The sequence below is a fragment of the Aquila chrysaetos genome, chromosome 12, assembly GCF_900496995.4.
Source record: "Aquila chrysaetos chrysaetos chromosome 12, bAquChr1.4, whole genome shotgun sequence".
Classification (NCBI taxonomy): Eukaryota; Metazoa; Chordata; class Aves; order Accipitriformes; family Accipitridae; genus Aquila; species Aquila chrysaetos.
The window spans coordinates 42,291,136-42,309,752 of NC_044015.1; the positions used below are offsets into that span (position 1 = coordinate 42,291,136).

An 18,617-nucleotide genomic window follows, 5' to 3' on the forward strand; every position below is an offset into this window, starting at 1 on the left:
CTTTAAACAAATCTTCCATGGAGGTGGTTGTCAGATGATTTCTAAAGATGAGTTTTTTATTCAGCTATTCTGCTGATTTTCTTAAGCACTTCTTTGGGGTTTCTCTTGGTCATATTTCTACATAGTGTATATATTGCTCTCGTTTTACAGGTGTATTAAAAAAGCCATAATCCATGGAATTCTACTGCTGAACTGCACTAATAGCCAATCAATTAATCATCAATAGTGCTTTTATTGTAATAAGGTGATGGATGGAATAAGTAACAAAGTCGAACTGTGTACAAATTCCAGAAGAGTTAAAGTATAGTGCCACCTTGAATTATAACTGACTAGACCGGCATTATCTCTTGAGTTTGCCTTGTATGTCAATACTGCTTAATCTTGTTCTTTGTAATGGGGTACGTCTTAAATAGAAGGACACTGGATAAGTCATATATATAAAAGAGATCTACAGCTTGCTGGCATGTGAAATTCCTCCAATATCTATTTTTATGAAACTACCAGCACATTATGTGCTCAGCAGCATAAATAAAAAAGCGTGTTACCCTGGCAATTTTACATTTACTACATTAGTTAGTAAATGCAATGGCCACCCTTACTTTCCTATAATAAAAACTGCTGAGCCTTTTCATGAAAGATGATTGCAATTTCCACCGGCCTGTATATGCAATGAAAAAACATAACTCATCAAAATCTGAGCTATTTGCTCTTAAGATACAAGAGCATTTTTCCCGAACACTTGACGTGACATTAACTATTCATGAAACTTGAGAGTGTTCAAACACTGCCTAAGTAAAATTGTTACTACTTTGCAACTTGATTGAGATTTTTTCTGAACCAGACTCTACAGCAGCCAGCAAAAGGGCTCTACACACATAAGAAATGCAGAGAGTGTCCAGGTACTGTAGCTGTGAGCTATCGATTTGCTAAAAAGTCGAGTTCCTCCTCCAAAATTGATTCATGATAACTGCCTCCATTTGGGTCAAACAGTATTTAACCGCTTGTAAATTTTAATTAAATGATTTGTCACTTTGAACATATAGTTTGTCATCGTGCAGCTAAGCGATGTGTCTTTATCAGAGAATGACTCAAGGGGAAGGCATCCATCTCCTCTGTCACTTTGCCCCCCATTAAGATAATTTGGCTGTTGCGCAGTACGTGCAGCTCTGTGAAACAGACTGCTTCCTATGAACAACTCTGTCATGCAAATTATAAAAATACAATTTCTTCCTTTCGTCATTAACATATGCTTAACTTTCTAACAAAACCTTTTCCCAGCAGCACTTAGCAAAACAGATTTTTTCCTTCCAATGACTTACTTTTTCCTTTATCGTGTACAAGTGACACCTGTAGCTATTCTTACTCAGCTACCCAAGTACCTCTTCTGTGCCTACAGTTATCCTTACTCGCAGGATGTTGATTCTAGGAGACAGTAAAGAGAAGCTTATAAACTGTGTAAATCTGTTGACTGACTCTAGAAAGGATGGTTTATTTTAATTGGGTTTTTGTGACTGTATAGCTCTTACCCTCCTTTCTGTGTGACTAGCTATGGAGTCCTCATTTCAATGAATTTAAATAGGTCTTCTGCATGTGCATGTTATACAACACTGATGCAAGCATATGAATTTCATGTACATCCTCCTCTATCTGTGGCAAGGCTTAATCCTTTGAGGCAGAGGGCCTCTTGCTTGTGCAGGGAGACAAGCTGTTGCTTTAAAGCTGTTGCTTTAATTCTGGGGTTCACCATTTGTGAGCTAAGAGAACTTAACAAACATCATGTAAAGTCCATCCACAGAATATACAGAAAACGCACATAATCTAATCAAGTACTTGTGACTCTTCATTAATGTGCGGATTTTCTTCTTCCCAAAGTACTTTCAGATTTCCACCCTTTAACCAATGATATCCTGTTAGAATATGCCATCCAATTTATCTTTATTCGCTGTTCCCTATGATGAATTATTTGGGGCTTTTCTGATGAAGGATTACAGCAGGAGCTGGTGTGGCCGTTGGGACGACTCTGAGCTTTTGCAGCTACCTCCTGCATGTGCGAAGGGGAATGAAACCCCTCACCTCCGGAGAGGCTTTGGGTTGGCTTTCTGCTGGGGCTCCCCAAACCGGGGGGCTGGTGGGGGCCCCCTTGCAGAGACCCTCAACCTCCCTGGCTGATGCTGCTGCTCCTCTGCATCTTTTACTGCCGGTGGAGGATTTTGCATCAGGAGGCTTTTCATGCACCAGTCTTCCCCACCCGCTTTTCAGCTTAATCCGGAGGATTTTGGAGACATTATGGCTCATCTTTGCATATGTTATTACGCAAAAAAGAAAAAAAAAAAAAAAACCCAACAGTTGAGATTTTTCAAAGCTAACTGGGAGCTTTAGGCATGAAACTCCTGGTAAGATTCAGGGCTTTGAAAATCTCTATCAATTAGTACACTATTTTGGTGGAGTAGCAAAAAAAAAAAAAAGCAAGCGTTGGTGCCTCTGTGGGAGGCCCCTTCCCAATTAATGCTGATTAATGGTAGGGGATGAGTGCGTGGAGTGCATTATCCTTAGGACAGCTCTCCCCCTACCTGCACCTTTTGAACACCTTCTGCTGTGCAGATGCCCAGTGTCACCGTGCCCTCTCCATCCCTTGCCTGGGGAGGACCATGGATACTGATGGGAGGAAACACAACATGACTGCAAGGAAACATGCTGGCGAAAAATGAGTTAACTTCAACAGATGTATTTTCTAAGCAATATGTGTAAGAAGGTTAGAGAGACCATTCAGGGACGATGCTCAAGCACTGCTGTGTGAGCTCATGCTGCAAAGGCCCCCTCGACTGCAATGCCGTACTGACCCTGTCACCAGTTGCCGAGCCGTTGGGTGGCTGAGGACAGCTGCAGAAAGTCTCTTCTGCGTGTTACTTTCCATCCCCTTTCTCATTACCCTTGTGAAGCCAGGAATTTGGTCTCTTCAGTAGAAATACACTACACTCACCATTAAAATGCACTTTGAAACAGAGAACAAAAAGCACCAAAAAAAGGTTCTTTCATATTCTCAGTGATCACCCTGCAGGTGAGCTGCAGCTCAGCTCTTCTTAGCGTAGCGCTGTATTTGTGGGTTGCAATCAGATAAACTCGACATCGTGTGTGTCCCTCTGTTCATGAGAAAGCAGCACACACAGACTGTCAGAAACGTTTCCCAGTCAGGCAATGGGCAATTTCTTTCTGCCATTGATTTTGGCTCAAAATCAGGATTTAGAAAGACAAGACAGAAAACAGTACGTGGCACTTGGCAGGAATGTTAGCAACTTTCAAAGTAGTTATGGATGTCATATTCTTAAAAAAATAGTAACAGAAGGGGCAATGATATATATATTCCCCTCCGGGTAGTAGGTAAAGTTTGGCAGTCAGTGATGAAACCTTTTTAACCTTTCCCTTTTTCTAACCTCTCTGGGAATGAAAGATACTTTGTTTTGAATATATATCCTACATCATGCCTATCTGAAGAGCTGTGCTTTTGGGAAGACAGAGATGGACTTGGATGCCTTTAAAACTGCCTCTGATAGTCTTTGAGACACGTGAGAGAAAGATACATTTTGCTCCAAAACCAATTAATTTTTTTCCTAGTTTGTACTGTGTATAACCCCTTAACTACTGAAATACTTCAAGTTTCTACAAAAGGAACTTTCCGAATAACTGAATGAGAGCTTGATAGTGATAATCTGCATTTAACCAGGTAGGATTTCTACCTCTTTGTAAAATGCAGCTCCTTCTTTGTTTAAAATGAAACACTAAATGGGACTGTACATTGCAGGAGGGAAGGACATAGGAGACTGTAGGTATGGAAACCTTACAAACAACATCCTGAAATGTCTCTATAACCAGAGTGCTTTGCTTTGACAGTTTACTGCAGAGTATTCAAATTACTTGCTCTTCTCCTATTATAAAATCCATACCCCGTTCATTCAAGTGAACATGCTCTTCAGCTTTCAAAACCGAGTTGTTCTCTGAATTGCCTCAGTTTGGCAGAAAACTCATTCAGTGTGGTTTTCTGTACTGTGCTTGTTGAATAAGGAGGCTGAATGGCAGGCAATCATTTCTGTTGCAATCAGAGATATTAAGAAGGATAAGTTCTATCAATTTTTTTTTCAAAGTCAAAGAGATGCATCCCTGCCATTGTGGAATACGATTGAGAGAAATGCAAGCTGAGACGTGTATCTCGAAAATGAGAAGACAGACGTACAAAAGATGTCAAGGTCAATCATTTTGTCTCGGTGTTTGGAATGACAGGCATCACTGAATATCCCAGCATCACCTGACGTCACCGATCCCAGTGTGGTACAATATGGAGGCGGGTGGGTGGGAGGCAGCAAGCTGCCACTCATCCATTGGGTTAGTCTTCTGCTGCCTAATGCCAACAGCTTTTTCTTATGGAAATGTCTGACTCAGCAGCTGAAAAATGGTAAAATATTTTGCAAAACTTTCATCTTAATGAAAACAATCTATAAAACTTTAACCAGATGGCTCCACAGTTTTTTGTGGCACTGTAAAACTCAGAGGCTCAGTTAAAATCTGGACTTAATGAAAATCATGTACAGTAACAGGTGCCAAAGCACAGGAACAACTACAAAGTGAATCTTCCTTGTAAACCTTACTGGATTAATGGAGTAGCATACAGTAAATTGGGCCTGAGTTCTTAACGTGTTTCCTTCAACCTATATAGTGTGTCCTAAATAGATGTGAGGTTCATATAAAGACTTGCTGTTCAGAGATACAAACTTCTGGTCCTGCCACGCTCACATTGAGGATTGCCCTATACCCTTGACAAGTGATTGTTTGCTTTTAAATTTTGGTATTCGGGTCACAAATTCTCATTAGCAGCTGGGCCTGGAAGAAGACAAAGGTCACAGTGTAGCAGGACACTGTGCAAGGGGCTTGAGTCTATAATATAAAGTATATAGCCTAGCCTCTGAGCTCTGGTCCAGCTCTGAGCAAAACATTTTTTTTATTCGTCACTCTCAACTCCAGAAGCAAAAGACCTCTGTCTGCTCAGACTGCTGAAGCCCCCCTGAACGTTCAGGGACTGCTGCACTGCCCTCACTGGTGTATTTGTGGCTGCAAAAGCATCTCCTATTCTGAGGAAGGTCTGTCTCCAGTAGTTGTAGAGCCCTGCACAAAAGCAGGCTAAAACCAAGACGGCATCGCTCCTGGGAGCAGTGACAACTTGTGATAAAACAATGTTTGTTTAATTGTTCAGAGCTGCTGTGTAAACCTTTTATGGCCACACTCTTTGAAAGACACGGGCTTGGCTCAACTATCATACTTTTACCTACAAATTTTTGTTCTATTTCCTTTAACACCGAAGAGACTATCAGAAGAAAATCACATCATACAGTCTTTCTTGGGTTGCCTGATGGCATGTGTAAGAGCTCATCTGGAAAGTTTCAAGAAGGACCAAAACCAGTTTAAAGACCAGTTTGGTAGACTGGGCCTTGTGACTGGTATATAATAAGGAAAAGATAAAGCTGCAAAGATACGCCTTTAAACATTAAGTTCAGAATAAGGAAATAGCTGATCCGGTATTATCTCTGGATGTCGGTTTTCCTCCTTAGCTGGGATATTGCTGGCAACTGCATCAAAATGTCCATGTTGCATAGATACTCTAGATGCAGCTGGCAAGAAACTGAAATTTCCATTTGGTGAGAAATTCAGACAGTGAAAAGACAAGAAAAGAAGTGTTGCCTGGAATGAGATGGGTAGCCTGGAAGGAAGCCAGTATGTTTTTTCCACTCAAAACTCAACAGGCTTTTATTTGAATTTCTTTAAAACTGACATATTCATGGAGATTTCAAATAGGCATTTTCTGACAAGTCCCCTATTCCCCCGAGCCTTCCCTCCCTTAACAACCCAAGTTTGTCAGATCCTTTCCCACCAGCTGTAGCTGTAGGCTCTTTTATATTCTGCACAGAGTTGGGACCCTCCCTGAAGTTATAGATACATAGTTATATATACATTTTAAATTTCTGCACATGGCTACACATCTCATCTAGATGGATATATGCATATTTATTCCTGTAAGAATTACTGTAGTCAGCCAATTCTGGCTGATAAAACCTTCACATAAAACATACCCTTATGTGATAAATAAAAACAAAGACTGCTCTCTTTCTGCTAATGAATCACATTCTGGAATCTCCTGCTTCTCTTTTCTCAATCAGAACACATCCTTATATGCGTGGTCTTTCAGAGCAGCTTTACCATGTCTTGCAGCGTTGCAGGCTGGAAGATTTGCACTGGGCATTTTTCTTGCCCTTTCAGAGCTGGTGCAGGACTGCAGACTAGCACTGCTGCCTGCACACACGACATGCTACACTGCTGCAAGAGCACAATAAGACATGGCTTTGGTCACAGTTCAGATTAGCCTGAACAGTCACACTTACTGTGTTACAAGCTAGATATGCAAACATCTCATTTCCTGGCATACTTTGGGAGCATAGGTCAAATCACGTCTGTAGTCGAAGAACAAAATTTAGATACATGGATCGCTACCCCCAGCCTGCCTTCAGAGCAGACATTTCCAGCTGTGTGCCTCCACGCCGTCCCCGGGAGTCCATCCCTGCCAGGGTTCCCCCACCACCCATACGGCATCAGGTACCACCGCGTGACTGAGATGGGGAGACGTCTCGAGGATGCGGACTGAGATGGCCGTGCATGTTTTATCTATATTGAGAGTTAATAAACAGATGCCAGAGCTGTAACGAACAATATCTATCTTCTAATGTCCCATTAACTGGGGAAGTTAGTGCTCTGCTGAGAAGAGCTTTCCCCGTGTCTCAGGGGTGTGCTGGTTCCCCTGTGGTAGTTCCTACACAGCATACACTTCCATACCGCAAATGCTGATGCCATTTACAGTAACATAAATGAATCTGTGTAACGATAAACCACCGACACCAATGACACAGATCCCTTGGAAGCCGAGGAATCACGTACAGCAGCGAGCGTTCCCCAGAAACACGGAGAAGCCTCAGGCTCAGACTGCCAAGGAAGCCTGCAAGATGCGGCTCGTCACTTGGCATCAGAAACACTTGGGCAGGAGAAAGGGTCAGCATCGAAGCAGCAACATCGCTGTCCACCTTCCACATCCTCTACCCTTTCCACAGACTACAGGAATTATTTCACAGATGTCCCTGCACTGCACTCCTGGCATTTCTCAAGAGCACTTCTTGGTTAAAATGTGAAATTTCAGCAAACTGTGCAATGTATTGTATTCTGAAATATTCAGGCATTCTCATTTCTGTGGGAAACCCTGGATTTTGTTGGTTAAACAAATCGGTGAGTGTCAGAGCAGCTTCTCCTCTTAAGCGGGCTTCTCATATTTGTGGAAAAACTCATTAATACTGACTGAAATCCCCCATGACAGAAGGCATGTAGGCAACACAGTATCAGAAAAAGTATTCTTGCAGTTTGCATACTGGTTTAGAGAGTAGGAATCAATGGACCAAAAATGACCTATTTCTAATCCTATTTTTCAGCTGATAGAAAGTAGCTCTTTTGATATTAAATGATGCTTCTATTCAGCAAGCAGTGAATAATATACTTATGATTTACTGTGTTCAAACAGTCTTCTGAAATGATGCAGTCTTTAAATATTGCAGAATGTCACTGAGCACACACTGTGAGTTATTTGAAACATGCATTTTACTTAAACAGAAACATTTACCTAATTCCACAGATTTTACTTTGAGGATGCAGCTTTCACAGAATGATTTAGAAACATAAAGTTCACTTGTTTGTAACAGAAGATGAATATAATACTTTAAGGCAGTTATTTCCCATAGTGCAGCTGGTATATAGTTCTAAGTGTTCCTGGTTTAAGAACCTGCCTTGCTCTGCTGTGTGTTCCTACAGTAACATGTTACACACTGGATAAAGGGTGTAGATGCATAATGCTGGGTGAACATATAAACTAATTTTTTCTGGCAGAGAGAACTATGCTGGAATTTCACATCTGCCTGGAGTTCTGAAATGCAACAGAAATGTCCATAATATGTTATGAACATAAAGCTTTAAGATAATTAACAAATAAGATTAATATATTGATCTTTTTTTCTTTAGAGACTGTTTACCTGTTTGATGCCAACCTACTCATAGTAAGTCTTGGGTAACATATATGCTCTCATATCTGTTAACTGGGACAAAAGAACCTATGGTGTTCTTCTACTGAGTGTTGGAGGGTGATTCAACCATCAGATGAAGGAGATGGAGGGTGGTCTGGCAGACCCTGCCTTCCTTCCCAGGGTGGGATTATTTGGGAGGCAGTGAAGTGGCCACTGAGAGTCAAAAGCTCTTTTAACAGAGTTCTGTTTCTAACGTGATTTAGACATTAAACTTGCAATGATCCAGCCTCTGTTATCCTAGATCTTGATCATCTTTTCATACTTGTTTAGTTTTTTGGAAGAAATTCCACAAACTGGAAAAAGAAAGAAAACAGTTTGGGTGTCGGCTGATGAACGACCGGCTGTTTCTCAAGGCTGGTCAGTCATCCTCTTGTGCTTCAGGGTTCATCTCTACTCCAGAATTTGCTGTACCAAGGTGTCTCCTGCCCACATGCAAACATCTCTAGCTTGAGGTACGTGGTGCTTTCATCACATAAAGACAAAATTAATGGCAAGAAAGAATGCCATAAATTCTGAGATTCAGTAGACCAACCCTATAGATTTTCCTTATGCAAAAAATTTATTCATTATAATGGGAACTGCAACTGCATAAGAAGAGAAAAAATGTGTGTGTGTGGGTGTGGGTGTGTGTGTGACATGTTTCCTATGAAACAAATAGAGCCTGCTTGAAATTAGGTATTATTTGGTATTCTGGCATATTAAACATATTAAATATGCAGTAAAGCAGATTAGGGAGAAGTAACTGAAGTTCAAGGAGCTGTCCAACCTGCCCAGAGTGCTCATTTAAAGATATGCCTTTGTTCCTGAGAAAATTAAATAAGTCAAAGTCCTTCTCTCACCAACTCCAATTTTTATAAAAGTGCCTCATAACATGTGAAATCATTAATTAAAGAAGACTCCTCAATTATTCTCTCTGACCTGTCACTGTTACTTGTTTAGTCAGTGTTAAGAATGCAGCAGCATCTTCAAAGGCTTTTCAGGACACCACCTGTGAACTAATTACACTAAAGGATGAAAGATTTTTAAGTAACTACAGCTCTTGGCAGCGGCTGACAAAATAGATACCAACTGTGGCCCCAATTTTTTAACTTTTTCAGCTAATTCTACATGCTTTAAGCATTGTTGCTTAAAATTGAGCAAGAAAACCCCCAAAAGTAAAAAGAGGCTCCAGCAGAGGAATGCACAAGTATATCACTATGGCTCTCAAACACAGTGTCAGTTTTGCATTACTTATAAATGTTTTAAATGGTTTGTCTCCTATTGTTTAGAACTGTAAGGAACCCTTAAGGATTTCTTTTTTTAAATCAAAATGTTTTTTATACATTATCATTGAAAGACATTTTGGGGATGTTGTCACGTGGCTTATGAACATCTAGAAAATGTCACAAAACTTCTGTGCTGAAATTTTACACATGCATCTTATAAATAATTTTTAACAATAGAAGGTCAAACCAGTTGATTAATTATACTGAATATGAGAAGAAAAGTTGGTGAGATGAAAGGTCTTTTGTATGTACCCATTTCAATGCTGACAGAGTTTGCTCACTGTAAGAGGAGTAGAAAACGTTGGAACCTCACTATCAGTGCAGTACTTCACCTGTTTAGACAGGAGTTATTAATAGTATTCTTTGGCTAACTAGTGCTTAAGCAACACTGAGAAAATAGATGGCTGATAAGAAAGGTGACCTGTGGGAGTCGGAGGCAGTAGCAATTCCAGGCTTAAGCATCTTAAGATGTCCATGACCTTTTCCTTTTCACTACTCCTTCCATATACAAAAATACATACACATATACTCATATACACTAGTAACAATGAAAAGAATTTTCGAAGATGTTTGGAGAATAGGATAATTACTGTGTATTCAGAGTTGGACTAAAATCTCAACAGAAAGTGGTTTCAAGATCTTCAGGATTGCTACAGATTCTTCACTTTCTACAAAAAGTAACTTCCTAGTTTGGGCTTTAAGAAAGATCCTGGAAAACTCTACTAGTGATGATAATGTTGAACATCCTATCAGTCATTTACCTTGATTTATGGGAGATCCTTGGCCTGCAATTCTCCCTCATCTATCTGCAGTTAAATATTGACTCAGTTTGGGGTTTTTTTCATAACCTTTGGCTCAATATTGAAACACTGGAGAAGGATCTGTGTCCTTCCAGCAGCAAAACCTTCTCCAGGAAAAACATCCATTGAAGCTGCAATGAAGTGAACTTTTAAACAACAGTAGCAATTAACCAACTAGCTGCAAAGCCTAGATTAAGTAAGAAGGAGGCTAATGCTCTGTATTCTGACTGATGCAAGACACGAGCAAAACAAGTTTCTACAGGATTATCCACATTTTGTATTCCACATGAGGGAAAGCAGGGTAGAAGGACAGAGATCCAATCGGCACTGCTAGCTAAAACTTCCTGGGCTGACTTTAACAAAGTCACAAATCTTATTGTTGTGTCATAAGCAGCTACAGACAAATAAACCTGGTTTCTGCCACGATCTCCCACCCCAACCTACTGTCTTTTCTGCTGATGCTGCAGCACATGAGGGACTCGGTTTTTGACACTCTGGAAACTTTTTAATTGCCTCTGCAGCTGTATAACTTCGTAGCAATAATGATGGTATTATCTAGCTATTTACCAGACTAAAATTAGAAAAGTAGAGGGACTATCACAGCTTTATTTAATTATGTAAGGCAAACAGAACATTTCAATAGCAATGCCACTGCTGATACCAGTGCTGGTTTCCAGGAGGAACGACTCAATCCTAAATTTTAATCCATTTCGAGAGCTTTTCTTTAAAAAAAACCCCTTCCTGTTGTCTTTCAGGGGAATAGATGTTGTTTTTCATCTGCAAACTGACCTCAGAGTCCTTTCCTCAGTCATTTAAAGTTGGATTAGCTCATGTAGTTTCATATGTATTGCAACTTTAGCTTCTTCTAAATTTTTCCTCTGTTGTGTTCAAAGGCTTTCATGTTCTAAATTTCGTACTGTACTTTGGAAAAATACCTCTCTGTTTAACACTGTTCTCTCAGAGTTAGGGCAGGGATTGTTATAAAAGGATGCTATTCTTTTCCATTTCCCCATCTCCATCCTGCCCCCACCCCCCATATGTATAATTTTGCTCATTTGTCATAAATTTCTGCAGACAGTAAGGATTCAAACACATCTCAAAGCTGTATTACTTGAACATCAATTTTTTAAAGTGAGAAAAGACTCTGCTTCTGTGTTGTAGTGCTTACCTATGGAGATTAAAAACCAAAATGTTACTAGAGTCAATTCCAACCATAACCACACATCATAAACCATCATTCCCTGAACAGAGCTTGGAATAGTATCAGGCTAAGGGGACTTTTCAACCAATTACAAAACCCAGCATTAAACGACACACAGACTGAGGTTCTCCTATCACTACTTTACACGATTGCCGTATCATCCGCGACTCTTTTCTTCTTCCTGGCTTCTGTTAGCTATAAAAAAAATTTCTTAGCTTATTTACAACTGCTCGGTAGTCCAAAGCAACTGTGAAAAATCACAAGGATAGGAACTTTTATTACAAGCACTATCAGCTTTTTGCAGTATAAGTCCATCCCTCCCCTCCTACTCCTTCTGCTGCTGTGTTTTGTGATGAACGGTGGTGATGCATAAATTGCTCAGTTGCTTTCGTGAACGGCTTTGCACTATAGACGCAGTAGATCCTCTGCACGTAAAAAAGACAGAGTGCTTTGGAAAACTCCCTGCTGAAGAAGGGCAGGCAGGAAGGCAGACAGGCAGCGCCTGTGCACAGCGAGCATCTCCGCAGAGGACACCGGAGATTGCCCTTCCTAAGCCTTTTAATTAAAAGCACTGAAGATTTATACACTTGTCTTTCTGCTCCTGTAAGTTTTAAGGTGGGTGGATCAGTTTGCTGCCTCGTTTTTCTTTTGTAAATCTCTGTTTAATCTGCATTTTAACTGGGGAGTAGATTACCTCAATCGCTATGGCTTTCTGGTGCAGCCTTTCTAATCTTTTTATCTTAATTTGGAAATAAAAGTATACTTCATGTGTAGGCTTTACCAGAGGAAAATTCTACTTGTGTTTGTCTCCCAGATGATCCTGAGAACGCTGCCCAGAGTCCTCCTTGGAGGAGACCTGAGCATTGCACATCTTACCACATTATGCACATGGAAATAATTTCAACCTGTTGGGTCCGACGCTGTAACTGCATCCCGGGGAAGGTGTTTAACACAGAGCAATGGGAGCTAGAGCATGGTACTTGAAACTCATGACCTACCCCTTCCAAACCCTTTGGGAAGTGGCTGGGAATATTGTTACAGGCTGACCTGAAGCCACCTTTTAACGAGCTCTGGGCTGACCAGCTCCACTGAGGGTGTCCTGCTGGAGAGTGGCAGTGGGAAAACCCTGAGAAAATGGGGAGTCACCATGAGTGGTCAGGACCTCCTGCCACCTGCCAAGCACAAGGGCAGGCTTTTCAGCTCTCCGGGAACACTTTCCAGCACCTAAAATGAGGAGAACCTCACAACGGGGTCTTAGATCCATCCTATGAGTCATTCAGCGATGAGACAGCAAGAAATCTGTAAGCCTCAAACCAGAGTCCATGTTTACAGCAACACCAGAGAACAGTCAGGTTATCACAAAGAGAAATCACAGTAATTACACTGCGCAGCTACATTGCCCTGTGCACATCCACTGCATCGCCCTGGGGCAGAGAATGAATGGGAGAAAAACAGAGATGCAGGGAGGGGTTTTCTCAACAGGGGAAATTTAAGAAGAGGACAACATATGAAGCCTGGAGGGAAGACAAACCAATGAATGCACAAAGACAGGAAGGAGACAGTCCAGCACTACCACAACAAAGCTGCCCGTAATCAATTCCAGTTATTGATATGGCAATGCATCAGTTATGAGTCCCTGAGAAAAAGTACCCAAACATACTTCATGAATGTATGTGGATACTGACCTGGGCTTGAGACAGGACTAGAGGTAGTAGGCTCAATAATTTCTACAAAAAGGGAAAAGGAAAAAAAAAAAAAAGAGAACATTTGGGAGTTAATCACACATGGAAGACAAATACAGAATGAGACAGCAAACAGTCATGCAACAGACATGGCAATTTTATTCAAAGATCGGGCTGGCCATCACAGGCCTGTGACAAACACGCAGTCAGTCAGACTTCTGTGCCTATGACCTATACATCAGTGTCTTTCTTTTCCCAGCTACATTATTCATGTGTCACCAGTATACAACATCGGGACCACCACACTCCGAATATGCAAATGTTTTTGCCTGCCACCTTGGCAAAGCCACCCTTGGAGTTCTCAAGCTCAGAAACATTTCTCCTGGGAATTACTGAAACCTGGCTAGAAAAAGGGGGTTTTGCTCATTTTATTGAAGGTAATTTCCTATGATGAATATAAGTCAAGGTAACAATTTTGAACAAAGAATGTTTTAAAGTAATAGTTTTGTGCTTTAGTGAACTTTTAAAAATGCACATCTTTTTAATTATTGAAGTCTTTCCAGAAGAAAATATTTCTCAAAAACATCAAACACATTTTGAAGATGTTTACTTCACCTGGGGCAACCAATACAAACAATAGAAAAAGTTAAGAGAAGAGCACAATTCTTCAGCATTCAGTCTAATGAAACAACCACCTGTGGCTTTTCATTATAATTTTACTTCAAAATTCATTATTCTGTGCCTTTTTATTAGCTTTGAATAGTGCTATGCAAAATGAAATACCATTCCCAATCAATCTTGCACAGAAGCAAGCTACCATCTCAACGTAGCAATTCAATACTCTTAATAAAAAAGATTTAACAAAATTACCAAGCTCAAAAGATCATTGACTGTATCTTGACTGTAACAAGAAACCAATGAAAAAAAATGTGAGCGAGTTGATAACAATGGATGTGCAGGTAATAGCTGAACACTCTCCACTCGTCCAATTTTGCATTTTTCCCCCTATAATTACTTTTCAGGTTAATATGATGCAAAAATGATTCCGAGTGAAATAACAGACAAATATTTTCCCAAACAAAAAGTTATGAAGTTTTGATACCAAATTACTGATGCTAAGAATTCTGCGAATATAGATGAATGTTTCCAATCTTAAAAATATTTGACATCTTGACAAATACATCATTGTTGCTGATAAATTCAAATCACATTTTTTAAATAAAATGGAATTTGAACTGTATTACTCCAACTTTAGAATTTCATTTGAGATTTAAAATCCATGAAAGTTGTTGACAACTTGAGTAGTCTTTAACATAAAAAGGATTTAAAGTCTAGTATCGAGGTTTCCTACCCCCTTATAGGGGTAGTTTATGTATGCGGCAGTGGAAAGAAGGAGAACTGTGGACAGATGGGTCGGTCAGTCAGTCAGTCCCCAGACGTCCCTCACCAGTTCCCACCATGCCAACTGGGGCAGTGGGAAAGGAAAGGTGGAGGTGAGGGTGCTCTCCAGCTGGGAGCATCCCAGGGGACGTGCAGTTTGTATACCCTGCCGCGGCACTCGGGTGCTGGGCTGCAGGACAGCAGGAGCTGGCTGCTTCCAGCGAGCCTGACACAAAGTTGGTGAAGGACATAAATGACGGTGGAGGATTCTCTGGGGGTTGCGTTGTGCTTCAGACGAAGGTTCCTGCTTAACCGACTGCGGCGCAAACAGGGGTTTTTCCCAGCATATTTAACAGATATAAAACAAAATTACACAAAGCTACAGAAATGATGATTGTGCAGTGAAGACTGATGAACTAAATTGATTTCAGCAATGACTAATTCTTAAAAATCCATGGACTTTGCTACACTGGCATGGATTAGGAAACTGCGCAATAGCCATAGCAATGTATTTGTGGGTTTTGACTCAATCTGCTTAAGACACCGATGCTGCTTGCTTAGGTGAGAGGCGCAGTGAAGGTCCTGGCTGACATCTCATGGCGTGGGGAACCTGCGAGAGCCTGCTGGGGTAGAGCCTACTGCAGGCAGGGCAGCACTGCTGGGCTCTTGGGGGCCGTCCCCAGCCAAGGAGCACTGCCTGGGCTTAAAGCGAGGGAAAAGGGAAATGCAATACAACAAAGTGTTTCCAGCTGTCGAGAGAAAAAAGACGTCCTCTATGAAATAAGGTTGTACTCCTGCATAGAGCAAACATGATTTTAGCAGGACAAAAAGAAATGGTGTTAAAACAAGAGACTCAGAAAAAATGAAGAATTATCAAGAATTCCTCAATTTTGTGTTTTAATGACTGTTTTATAAGTTTTATAATACTTTGATTTAGTGGTCTTTAATTCCTTCCAAATCTTTATGTTCTGAGAAATTACATCCTGCTTCTCATATATAATTATCAGCTTTGCTTCAAATGCATTGTACAATGATGGCAAAAGTTATTTTTCTGGCTACCCTAAAATAACAGGATCTTTTTCTTCTGAATTTAGGAGTCAATCCTTCTTGTTGCTATGGCTTCCTAATAAAGGAAAAGGTTCCTCTTGCTGCAGAACAACAACGTTCTTTGCAACAATCAAGTAAGTTAACATACTCAATGAGAACAATATTTCAATAAAAGGCAAAATACCATACCCAAAGCAGCAGGGATTTACTGGGATCGTGCCTCTTTTGGAAACATTGGAGCTAGACTTAATTGTAGGTGCTTATGGTAGCATGAAGTCACAGAATCGTAGCATCATTGAGGCTGGAAGCAAAGGCGGTAATATCATGTATTATTCTTGCAAAAATCTCATTTTTTAAATACATTATTAGATCAAGGAATTGGAGAGATGGATATATTTCTAGTTTCAAGTTCTAAAACTCTTTGCAAATCTTTATTAATGAATTTGTTCAGGTCTATAGAGAGAAAACAAAACCAGCTGGTTTTCCTATAAGCATGCTAGGCTGGTTCATTAAAATTAAAATATATTAATGACTTCTTAGTAACACTGGGAGGCAGGGATGTGTAGGAAAGAGTGGTAGTATCTGTACTTCATTTTGCTGGGACCCCAATCCTGCAATATCAGGACTGCTCAAATTTTCGAGGGTGGTTGTGGAAAAAAATATGGAAGTATAATGGAAGAACGTGATATTCTGTGCCATTTCTGTGACTTCAGTGAAGAATTCTCCTTGAGCAGAACTTTTTAGATTTGTTTCATAAACCAGAGGAAAAGCAATGTGTTCACACCACCTCCTAGTTTGCCCTTTACAGACTTGGTGCCGTCTGAATTGCTGCGTGCAGGATCCTTGTTTTTATCCTCAGAATCACCTATTCTGGTGAGGCAGGCATGAGCCAAAAGCATCTCGTTATTTTAAAGCAGAGCTTTAATTCAAACTGGGACCAAAAAGATAGAAATGGGAGCATCCTGGGCATAGGCTTACTGGCATAGCATCACTGGCTGCTAAACATACATGGAAAACTGGTAATTTCTGTCAAGGTCTAAATGTACTAATGCCCCAAACCACTTAATATTACTTGCTGGCCTGTACTTCTCTTCATCCTCGCTGCCCGGCTGGGAAGGCTGCTTGCTTTTCAGTCCTGAGGCTGCACTTGCAGATCGACTACTGCCACCAGTTTGGGATAACAGGGCAAATTCCCACCATCAACTTCAAACACCTGGTGGATGTGCAAGCGAGAAGGTCAAAACTCACAGTGGGCATCTCTCCCAGGCCACAAGGCTCCAGGGATGCTCAAACAGGGCTTCTGCAGCGACCATGCTGCAGAGGCAGAGCTCGGCCCCTCGAGGAACCCAGACTCCTCTGGGAAGGCAGGCCAGAACAGATTCAGCCAAAACAGAGTGGCATGCTTTGGGAAAAGCTGATGAAAGATGATAGTTTAATTTTTTCTAAAGCGTGTACAAGTGTACCTTTTACTGCCTTTTAAGGTTCAGCTCTCTTTACAAATACCCTACCGACCAGACGTTGAATGCTTGGGGATGCTGTCAGAGATGTCACCATAGAAAGCAGAATTTCATAGCGATGGTTTGGGACAAATGAGTCTGGAGTTAGAAGCCCCTGTCCTGTCATTTCAGAGGCGCTGCCACGCACTGCAAATCTGTGGAAGTCATGAAGCAGCTTTTGGAGAAGGGCTGGTACACCCGAGGACTGGTGACAGCTGCCCTCTGGGGTCGAGGCCGCATCCCTGACTTGGGCAGCTTTAAGAAGAAAAAGGGGGAAGGTAAGGAGAAGCTCAAGAGATCTCTGCAACTGTGCGTAGGAGGAGAAAGAAAACAAAGTAAACGTAGACAAGACAGCAAATAAAGTATTTGATGGCAGACGGATTAAGTGCGTGGAAGAAGTAGGAATGCCGCTGAGAACAGCAGTCAGCTAAGTGATGCTGTCAGAAGGCGTGTACAAATCACAGCCTGACACCGAACACGGCCAGGGAGAAATAACAAACCTGCCTGTAAGCAATGCAAAGAGCCCTGGAAGGGCAAGGGTGACCAAACGCAGCACAGTGCAGAGCAGTAGCTGTGGCTGGAGCCGGGGCGGAATTGGGTAGAGAGCACCCCAAGAAGAGTGCTGCGTCCTACGCCCGCGTCGTGATGGAGTAGAGAGACGCAAAAGATGATACCATGGGTAAAACAAACTGTCTGGGTTAATATTACTTTGAGGAAGGTAGAGAAAAGTCTGCTTGGGACAACACAGGGAAATCTATTTATCTGCAAAGTCAAATTTTGATAAAGACAACTGGAGAGTTTTTAAAGAGAGAAATGCACCTACAGGTCCTGGTGTAACAGCCTGACTTCGCGGAGGTAAGGAAGGGGGAATGTGGGAAAAGGTGTGTAGGTATTTGTACCACTTTGTCAGGGAAAGAAATAAAACGTAATGTTCTTTTAAAATCAGTTTGGGTTCGTGGCGGTGAGTGTATGCTAGAGCTGACTGCTGGAAATAATCTGGTGTTAGAGAATCAGCAGTTGAGTGAGTTTAAATAAAGTGGAAGAATAAACCCCGCAGACTTGTAACTACAGCTCTAATCCTCAGAAGAGAAATCTTTGGACAATATAAGCTACTAAAGACAGCTGGGACAAGGAGGTGCAGTTTAACATCAAGGACATTTAATGTTGCCTTTTACCAAAAGGAAAGAGATAGTATCTAGAAATTCCTTTCTGATCCCAGGCAGAAAAAAAGCTTGCAGGGAGAACCTCTTAACAAAATGGGAAACCACCCCATGAAAGGCTACACAGCACAAGGAGGAAAATTACAAGGAACAAAAGGAATTGGCCGTAAAGAAGCAATGTCCTGGAAACCCAGCTGGGCAGGGATGAAGTGGGAGTTGCCCAGATGCCCAGCTGAACGGTGCCTTGAAAAGGAAACCACAGCCAATCTGCTGCAAAACACTCTTTAGCCCCATAGATACCAAAGAAAAATGAAAGTGCCTCTGTTCACAAAGGTAGGGTAGAAAAACTAAGCATGGACCTAAAAATAATTTCTTTTCTTCAGTTTTAGCAAAAGCTTAAAAGATGGCAATCTGAATAACAAAA

At 41.2% G+C, this 18,617-nt stretch overlaps 1 protein-coding gene across 2 annotated transcripts in view; it reads right to left on the bottom strand.

The window, feature by feature from the left end:
• The window catches only part of NEGR1 (neuronal growth regulator 1), a 297,771-nt gene that overhangs the window by 19,332 nt on the left and 259,822 nt on the right, over positions 1–18,617 (bottom strand). The window contains exon 7 of one of the 2 annotated variants that reach the window (XM_030033013.2): positions 13,114–13,155. The exons of the other annotated variant lie outside the window; for it this stretch is intronic. Coding sequence (XP_029888873.1) covers positions 13,114–13,155 — 42 coding nt within the window. The remainder of the gene's footprint in view (positions 1–13,113; positions 13,156–18,617) is intronic. 2 annotated transcript variants of the gene reach the window in all.